Source organism: Corvus kubaryi, unplaced genomic scaffold (genome assembly GCF_017639235.1).
Source record: "Corvus kubaryi isolate FWS band 111438036 unplaced genomic scaffold, C.kubaryi_AGA036_p1.0 37385, whole genome shotgun sequence".
Taxonomy (NCBI): Eukaryota; Metazoa; Chordata; class Aves; order Passeriformes; family Corvidae; genus Corvus; species Corvus kubaryi.
In genome coordinates this window covers 4,496,283-4,506,341 of record NW_024581127.1, presented here as the reverse complement: position 1 = coordinate 4,506,341, position 10,059 = coordinate 4,496,283, and the positions used below count along the sequence as shown (strand labels likewise).

General features: G+C 42.7%; 1 protein-coding gene across 1 annotated transcript; it reads left to right on the top strand.

Moving 5' to 3' along the window:
- On the top strand, nt 1-9,882 carry SBSPON (somatomedin B and thrombospondin type 1 domain containing). The gene is made up of 5 exons (XM_042035815.1): nt 1-217; nt 6,291-6,485; nt 7,057-7,147; nt 7,973-8,149; nt 9,512-9,882. The coding sequence occupies exons 1-5, from the start codon at nt 1-3 to the stop codon at nt 9,627-9,629; spliced, it is 798 nt and encodes a 265-aa protein (XP_041891749.1). The 3' UTR covers nt 9,630-9,882.
- Nucleotides 9,883-10,059: the final 177 nt, after the last annotated feature.

The following is a 10,059-nucleotide window of genomic DNA, read 5'->3' as shown; positions in this document are numbered from 1 at the left end:
ATGGGCGGCACGGCGCTGTCGGGAGCGCTGTGGCTGGGGCTGCTGTGGGCCGGGAGCGGGGCCGGGGGCAGCTGCCAGGGAAAATGCTGCCAGGGCCGGGATGCCGCCTGCGTCGGCGAGGGATGGAGGGAGGGAGGTGGCTACGGGACCTGCTACTGCGACGGAGGCTGTCGGCGAGCCGGGGACTGCTGCCACGACCACGGCCAGGCGTGCCCGGGTAGGTGCGTCCGCCCTGGCCCTGGCGAGCGGGGCGCGGGTGGAGGGCGGCCGGGCGGGAGCCCGCGCCCCGGCCCTCTCTGCGGGTGCCGGGAGCTGGCTGCCTGCCGGGGCTTCGCGGGATGGAGGTTCCGCCGGGGTTCAGAGCTGGGGCTCAGGACTGAGAGAGGGGCAGATTCCTCCTTCCCCAGCCCCGGGGCGAGGGCATGACCAGGCACCAGGTTGGGGCAGCGCCAGGGTAGCGGTAGGCTCAGGAAGGGGGACAGAAACTTTTCTCTCACTAGAGAGAAAAGCTTTCCGGATCAGCTGTAGTGCAGTGACAGTCTGAAGTTATTTTACCTCTAAAATATTATGTTACTTACTTTTCACTCAGGCAAGTCCCAAACAGAAATTGATTGCGGGGGGATGTCTGATTACAGAGACAGCAGGGAGATTAATTTAGCACCGCCTGTGTCTCTCAGCTGATTTCTCACATCCTGACAAACAAATATCAGTGAAATAATTGGGGAAGTCCCCACGGTGAGGTTTTGTCTAGGAGCATGAATCCGCAAGAATTTACTGTGAAGGCAAAGGCTTTAAAATAAGCGTAGGAGTGTGAGTGAGAGGGTCCTCTGCCAGCCCTCAGGGGATGGCCCGGCCTCCCAGTGAGCACTGGCAAGGAGGGGAAAGTAGCCCAGTTCTACCAAACTGAGTATCCACTTTGTAGGTATTCAGAGCGCCTCTTTTTGTGGGATTTCTACCCTTTTCAGTCTTCACAATTTGACCGACCTCCCTGTGCCTGGGATGCAGGACAGAGACCTTGCTTTGCAGGTGCAGTACTAGTACTCGGTCAGACTAATGTCTCCTCCCTGCTGGCTGGATGCATGCCAGCCTACAGCCAAAAAGTCATGAGCCTCTGCTGCACAGTCGTGCTAATTAGGGTGTATTTAGCAGGCTCAGTGCCATGCTGACATAGCCACATAGCTTTGGGACCCAAGTTGGCTTACATCTGCCCAGATTGGGAAGGGGGAGTACAACTCTCGGATGGTGTAGACCCATCCTAAGGGTTGTAAAGCTTCACAGAAGAACTCAGCAGAGCAGAACTATGACCCCAGGTCTCTAGAAGAAACACGGTCAGCTCTCCCACAGCTAAATAATCTCCTCAGAGTAACAGAAGGGGAAAAAAAAGTGCACCACAAAGTTTGACAGAAGGTAGCATTTTAAAAATTAGTATTTTTAAAATACATTGTTCTTTCATTCAGGAAAGTCAGTAGAGGGAGAACTGGCAAGATGCTTGTCTTACAGCCACAGCATATTGCATCTTTTCAGTAAATCAAATGATTTTTAATATTCAAGCATAAAAGGAGAGAGCTGATAAACGTGCACAGTGTTAGCATTAAAACAGCTGTAATCCTTCAAAAAGAAGCTCAAGATTGTGCTTGAAAAGTTCTAGTTTAAACACTTTCTTTACCATGACTTCAGGTGTGGCTTCTGGTACCTGATGATGCCTTGCTGTTATCAAGATGGTATTTTTTGTCTCAGGCTCAGTGGTGATTGCCTCGAAAGGCATTATGTGTTTGTACAAGCACACCACACTTTTACCCTGTGTGGGCAGTGGGTGCCATAGATCCAGTCAGGAAGGTGGAGTCTCGGTGGAGCCTCCCTGTCTTGCTGCCTCTCGTGCACCAGAGATGGAATTTGCCAGTCTTTGGTGCCCCAGTTCAGGGAGCTAAACACACAGGGAACTATTTCTGTTTTCTCTATTGCCCATTTCTGCCTGGTTTGACTCCCTGCACTGCCTTGCTGCCCAGTTGTGTGAGCACCAATGCAAACACAAACAGAAGGAACAGCACATTTTGCATTGGTGGGTGTAGCATGGGAGGGCAGAATTTTGGCACCCTGGTGAGGTGGTCCTAAAACTCACACATCCAAAAACTAAATTTACAAGAAGTCATTCTTTTAAAGGCAAATGATCATATATCCTCTCTATGGCAAGCAGTCATTAAGTTGTATTCTGTATAAACAGAAATTCTAAATAGTTCCAGTGGAAGTTTTTATCCATTTACACAAGTATGGGTGAAAATTTTAAAGTCTCTTTTTGTTCCTATTGGATGTTGAGGTTGCCCCACTGAGTCTTCCTAAAATCTGTCTCAGTATTTAATGACACCAGGGATGTTAACTGGCACAGTTCACTGTTTTGAATGTAGAGTTCAAAACACTAAAACAGAAATGTGAAGAAAGGTGGTCTGTGGTTCTCATGCTACAGCTTCTTTGTCAACCTGTTAACAACTCGTGATTTCAGCACCTGAAGAAATGGCATTTCATCCTTTGGGGAAAGTGTAAAGTGCCTCAAGTGTAAGTAATCAAGAGATGCATTAGGAATAATACAAAAACAATGCTCCAAAATAAAATAAACCAGTGGAAGAATGAGCATCCTAAAGCTGCCAGCAGCAGGGTTAAATTCTGTCATGCCTAAAAATCGTTGTAGGTCTGGTACTTTATAAATAGATGGCTCAGCAGAAGTCCATGGTATGCTGAACCTGAGTTCAAGAGTTTTTAAATAAATTTCTTTGTAGTTGTAACACTGAAGAATATTTTTGAAGAAAGAATATTTTTGTACATAGACAGCATTTTAAAGAGCATTTTAAATAGGAACTACTGTCCAATGAGAAAGCCTGAGAAAGGAATCAGCTCGCCATTTGAGTCGAAGTGGTTACTCTGAGAAAATCCAGACATCCTTACACATTACGGTATATGTTGTACAATGAACACACTACAGTCCTCCGTTTTTCTTTTTCCAGAGATGGGGAAAAAATGAAATAGAGTTTGACTCAGAAACAAGGATCTGTGTTTCATAGTGCTGCAAATGGAAGACAAAAACAAAGTTCTGACTACTCAAGCTTTCATAAGATAGCAGTGTAATTTTTCTGTGTATTTTTGAAATTCCAAATGTCTCATTAGCTTCCACATTTTGGTAGGTACCTGAGAACAAATCCTGTCCTTCAGTTTCCTTTGACTTGCATCCTCCTCCTGGTTTCAGTGAATCATCATTTAAGATTGTTGTGTTAACTAAACTGAACAAATAGCAAGACAGGGAGGGATCCATAAAGATGTAGCTACGGGTCCCTGATACTTGTTTTTGTGTTTCAAGAGATGGCACCATTCCTTTTATGTCAGCTCTGGGACCCATTCTCTGTCATGCTGGGGAATTTGACATCTTTCCAGCAAGGCACAAAATTGATCTACTGTTCCTTAATAGTTGTGGGGTACTGACTGCAAGAGCGACATTATTATCCCACTGCCTAAATTCCATTCTAGAAACCCAATATTCTTATTTTTCCACATGACTAGGGTAATTCATCCTTCTTGTTCGAAATCTTGATGACCATAAAATCACCATGTATTGCTGCCGATGACCCATATTTAACTGTCAGCTTGGTTTAATTCCAGTGAGACATGAAGTCATCGCTTTATTTGTTATGCAGTTACTGAGTCCCTTTGGGAGTTTTCTTCATGGAAAATGTGATGTTAGACTTCGTGTTATCTGCATATGAAGGTGCTAATATGGAATTAAAGTTCTGTGGAAATTCATACTTATGCAGGTCATTCATACAGCCAGATTGGAAGGGAGTCAATAGATAAGGAAACAGGCTAGATAGACACTTACTGTCCTTTGGGTAGTTGGGTAGAACTAAGATGTGTGATCAGGTATTGAAGTCTGTGCTTGTACCATTAAATAAAGTGGGGTCAAAGACTGTTTTTGGACCTGCAGACAGGTGGCAAAGACTGTGAGGTCCATACTGCATTTAGCACTTGTCCTGGCTATCCCAGGGTGGGGTCCAAAACATTTTCACTATCACTGGTTTTCTCTTCTAGTCCTCAATTCTTGGAGCAAACAGTCTGAGGGCTGCACTGCAACATGTCAGCGTGGTGCCTTCACAGCCACAGAGGTTGTGTCATGTACCTTGGGGTACCTGGATGTGTCTGAGGACAGTGCCTGGTGGTGCAGTGTCAGGTGTCTGTATGTGGCAAAGGGGTTTTTTTCTGTTATTTTCCAGCACTGTTCTACAGATCATACCCAGCAGCTGTCTGGAAAGGTGTTTATTAGTAAGTAGAGGAAAACACCAGAGAATGCTAATTGTTGAGCAGAATGGGCAGCTGGTGGCCCAGTACCCAGGGCAGCTATGTGGTTGCTTCAGTGGAGTTCCTTAGGGCGTGGGATTCAGCATCTTCAGCCACAATACACCTGGTGCTCTCAGGACACTCAGAAATGGACGAGTTTGGTCAGAACAGCTGGTGCACAGTGAGAATAGAGGAAGGGAATTCTAGTAGAGTGGTAAGGACATCTGCCAGGTAGCCTCTTTCAGAGGTTTCATCTGCTTTATGATATTGGTAGTGGTCCAAGAAATCAGAGATGTAGTGACAGAGCAAACACTGCAATTTCTATGTTTTATGAGAAGAGTCACAAATCCCAAGGAGGTTATCACATTGTACTTTTTCTTCCCAATGTCTTGTGCTGGCAGAATCCCAGACGGCATAAAATATTTTCCTGAAAGACTAGTTCGGTCCCATCACTTCCCTGCAACACTGATACAAGTATGTAACTGGTGGTTACGCTGTAAAGGTTCTTGGGGATTTAAACTGTAATCCAGCAATATGGAAAAAAAATCGAAAGCATGTGATATGTTCCATTACAAGCTATTGAGAAATAGTACATATGGGAAAGGAAAAAGTTTTATTTAACTAGATAATGAGAAGCATCACCCAAAACAATCCAGAACCAGTTTAAGATAGCCCAGCCATTGATGATAATGTGTATTTTGTACCATTCCCTAAACTGGAGCACCTACCAGGTGGCCTCCAGGAAAGGAGGCTACTGGGAATGGGCCACCAATCAGATTAAATGTCCTTGTAGGCCACAGGTTGAGGATGACACGTGTAGGGAAATGATTGCTTATCCCCAGAGAATTCTTCCACTTGATGGATGCCCATGTGTGAGACATTTTTCTTATCTGCTCTTTCACTGCTCTGCCTGCCAAGGCTGTGCAGATTTGAAGTTTCCAGGTGGAGGGGTTGTATTTGTTCCATCAGAGATCATCCTCCTCCAGTCCCTCAGGGCTCAGCCTGCAGTACAGTTTTGAAACTCTGTAGTATTCATTCTACCTGCTAAAGGGAAAATTGTGAGGCCATACAGTTTTCAAAACCAGGGACTTGGTGTTCCTGGAGATGAGGCAGAGGAGAGCAGTTTCATGGAGATGTGAAATGGCTGTGTGTTTTTTACAGTTGCATATTGTTTTAATGGACAAATACTGTGAAGACTTCTGTGTTATGTAGCTTCTCACTTAGGAATAATGTATCTTCCACCTGTTTTTGTATTCTAGGAGTGACGCTGCAAAACCTTTTCTTCCTCTGCCTGAGGGAAATGCAGTTTCTTACAATTCAAAGTTTACTTTGAAAATAATGGTACTTTCCCCAACATTTTTGATTAAGTTCAGAGGCAGTTTGTGATCCATGAGAACTGAAATTCAAATATCCAGTGGACTGTTCTATAGTTGGAAATGAGCAGGACCTGTGTTAAAACAGGGAAACAAAGCTACGGAAGTGGATATATTTCAGTGTTGAGGAAAAAGGAGTTAGAAATTGATCTGAGGGGAATCAAGCGTGCTGCTACTTAATGTTCCAGCCTTTACAAAAAAAAATCTGGTGGTGTAGGAACTGCCAAGGAAGGTCAGACCAGTCTGGTGTAGATAATCCATGAGCTGGTCTCCTTTGAGGCTTCTGCTTTATGCTTCAGAAAAGGGTACAGAGGAACCCCACAGCTGTAGTGAAAGGTTTTGATGAGGGGCTATTTCTTTGTGGACAAGGGATGGAATAGGGAGCCAACCATTGCAGGCAGGTTTGAATGTTCAATTTGAGTAAGCAAACTCCTGGAAGAGTGTTTAAACCCATATAAATAAAATTAGAAAAGAGAAAGTAAAAAAACCCAAACCGAACAAAAACCCCCTTAATATAATCTTATTATCTCAAGCTTTTGAGAGCAATTAGGATAAAACAGATGTGTTAACTACTAATAATGTTTTAATACTGCTTTGCAGCTATTCCCTGTGTTGTGGGGGAGTGGAGTCACTGGAGTGGCTGTGCAGAACAATGCCATCCTGGGTTGCGGATACGTAGGCGCTATGTACAACAGGAACCTAAAAACGGTGGGGAACCATGTCCAGCTCTGGAGGAGAAGGCTGGCTGCCTGGAATACCTGACTTACCAGGGGGAGGACTGTGGCCATGAACATGGTATTCTCTCTTTGAGCTCTCTGCTGTACATTGTGTCCATCACAGCCATCATAAATTTTACTGATATCAATGAACTGCAAAAAGAAAAAAAAGCATCTATCTGCAGTTAGCTTGTTAAAAGTACAATTCAGAACTTTAGTTTCTACTGTGATACTGCTTTTTATTCAATACTTTGTTTTCCTACTCTGGCTTTTCATAGTTTCTATTAAGCAAACAACTAAGCTGCATGTAATCCTGCAGTTGGATATAAGTATCAAATTATCTCTGTGCAAAGTTAGAGCACAAATTCAGTATGAAACAGGAAACAGTACTCCTTGTGGGATTCCAGCACATCCTGTTTCCTCACAGACTAGATTGCATGTATTTTTGATATTCTTCTTCTGAGTAAAGAGAGAGCTTAGCTGTAGGGAATGGGGCTGAGGTCCAATGTTGCCAAGATTTTATCACTTTTTCTATAAAGTGAGCCAGCATCACCATGCACAAGCTCCTGATTCATTCACCCACTGTTACAGTAACTGAAATATGACTCAGCTGTGCCTTGCTGTTTTACCATATCTGTTTTCTTCCTCAGTTCCTGCTTTCATAACTACCTCTGAATACGGTAAAGAAAGAAAAAGACGAGCAGCATCTTCTCTCTGGCCTTCAGACAAAGAAGCAGCAGGGTAATCTATTTATTGTATGTATGTGGGTCATCTTCTTCAATAGAAAACAGCTGGCTACAGAGAAAAATGTAATCAAATTTGCAATAATTAAACAATAAGCTATAGCTTGTACTGGTTTTCTCTCCTGCTGTTTATTTGCATGTTCTAGATGTTGTTTTTTATTACTTGCTAATTGTCCTGAATTAGACATTGGGATCATGGTAAATCTGGTGATAGCTGCTTTTGAAAGCCAACAGTAAACAATGCTAAAACAGAGCTGAATGTATCCTAAGTGTAAGTCTGAGAAATTAGGTGTAAGTCTGTGAACAAAGTAGGCTGAATGTGATGGGTCTCAAGAGACCTTTTTTTTTAAACTATTTGACACAAGCAGTAAAAAATTTTGCTTAGTTACCGGTAGAGATGGTTAGGAAGTTTAAATTAGGCTATTACTAGGTCTGTAATGCTCATAATGCTTTGTCCTGTGCTGTTTTCCCTAGAAAAATAAAACTCAGCAATATTCTTAAAGTTTCTTTTCCATTTTCTTTCAGCAGCATAGAAAGAAAAAATATGGGTTACGGAGATATTTTTCAAAATAATTTAAGAATACAGAATACTACCAGAAAGTGAGATTATACATAAAGCACTGGACTGGGGCATAGAATGAGAAATAGTTTACATAATATTTTTAAGAATCCAGTGATTAGGTTAGGGTCAGAAAGAGATTTGTTAATAATGATGATGTCTAACTTGCACTTCAGAAGCACCACCCTTGTGATATATAAGTCCATTCAAAGTGCTTAGCTCGTGCTTCATCTATGATAATTTGGTACTTTTCCTTCTGAGCAGGTACTGTGTGGAGTTCAGGACAGAATCTCTCTCACGCCACTGTGCTTTGGAGACGCGTCCGTACAGGCGCTGGATGCAGTACCTGCGCGAGGGACACACCGTGTGCGTCGCCTGCCAGCCCCCAGCCATGAGCACGGACACGCAGCGCTGCTCCGGAGATGGACACAACGCACATGGGTAAACAGAGCCAGCTGCAGCTGCCTCTTCTGTAGCAAAACCCAGTACAGGAGTTTGAACATCTCAAGACCTCATTAAAAGCTGCATTTTATTACACCTAAAACATGGAACAGCCTATATCGTTTGTAGAGCTGAGAAGGTTTTACTCTTTCAGTTCTCACAGAAATCACTTCTAAAACCTAGATAAAATTGGGAAGTAATTTCAACGTAAGAGTTCAATGCTTTGGTTTATTCACTCTTGTGAAGAGATGATGGAACCTCTGTAGTGGAAGAGGACTGTAGGAGCTTGGGGGGGTTGGACGGTCGGGACGGACGGAGACGAGAGATCTCTGAAGTCAGATCTTGGAACATGCGGTTTATTGCAAAGGGCGTGGGTACAGGGGCACTGCTTAGAGCTGCCAACTGCAGCTCGGAGCAGGCCCAAGAGAGCAAGAGTGTAAAAGTAAGAGCAAGTAGGTAAGAGCGGAGTAAGAGTGAGCGAAGAGGAAGTAAGTAAGAGTAAGGGGGTAAGGGAGTAAGTAGAGTGATGCCGAAGTCCTCATTACAATACAATAAATCATCTTCTGTACTGAATATTTTCACTAACCAATCTAATACAAGATACAAATCCTATAGCATTTACAAACAGCCTATAAGAACTGTTATATTACCATGGAGTGTTACATCTTAACTCCTAAAAACTACTCTCTGGACCCCTTCTGCTGAGCTAGTAGGGTCTGCTCTGACCCTTGGACCTGTCTGCAAGCAGAGGGTATTGTTCCATCAAGAGGGGATTACCTTCAGTCGGCCATACCATTGTTTTCCAGTTGTTCAGTAACTAAGACTTGGTATCTCAAAGGTGGCCTTCATTTCGATGTTGCTTACAGTTTTCATATTCCCAAAATCTTTTGTCAGGCAATCATATTTATGAGGCTTTCCTGTTTCATCTTCCCCAACAGAGGACTTTTTACAGCTATGGGCACTTTTACTTAAAAAGGGTATTTCCTGCCATAGTCCAAATCTGACTGCAGGTTTAACAGTGGTGGATTGATACTCCCCCCCAAACCTATAGACCTGGTTTTTAGAAAAGTAATTGTGAAAGTAGACATTTATTATTCAGAACTAATTTTTATTTGATCCATACATTTATTAATATGCATACTACTTAATACCTCTACAACCAGCTACTCAACCCACCATCCTGGATACTATATTTAGGAATATAATGTCTGCTGCAGAAAGAATTTTAAGAGCTAGATGAGTTAATTAAAGTCTTACATGATTAAACAAATCCAATCTTCTGACATTTTATACAACACAATCCAGTAACACGAAATACACAGCTTTTAATCTTCTAATTTTTCATTTATTGTCACATTTCAGAGATAAAATCTTACACTGGGAAGCAATTGGCAACTCTCAGTGCCAAGGAACCTGGAAGAAGATCCGACAGCTGGAACACTGTTCCTGTCCCCTGGTGCATAGTTTTATTTTTACATAAAAGTTTAAAAGACCTTTAAAATGGCAACAAAAAGAATAAGAAAACTAACACCAATGCCAAGAAATCTACACCTTTCTGCTGCATTTTCTGGAGCCTTAGTAAATTTTGAATGAGTCGGAACTTCGGCAGAAGCATTTCAGGAAACTCTCTCTGCCTTAATACAAAATGCTAAGACTGATCTCTGTATTAGAACACTAGAAGCATGTTTCCATGTTTCTCTTCTGTAATTAAAGAGCTAATGTTTCTAACCATAGTAGTTGTATTTCCTGAAGTTCTCCATCTTTACTGGCCACAGCCCTGTCTACAGGCACTGCTCCTACTCAATAGTGAGCCAGCCAAACATTTTCAAGTCTGAGAATAGGTATTGTCAACATTTAATAGCAAGGGTGAATAAAAATGAAATTTTTGAGAGCTAAAATTTATTTCAGTT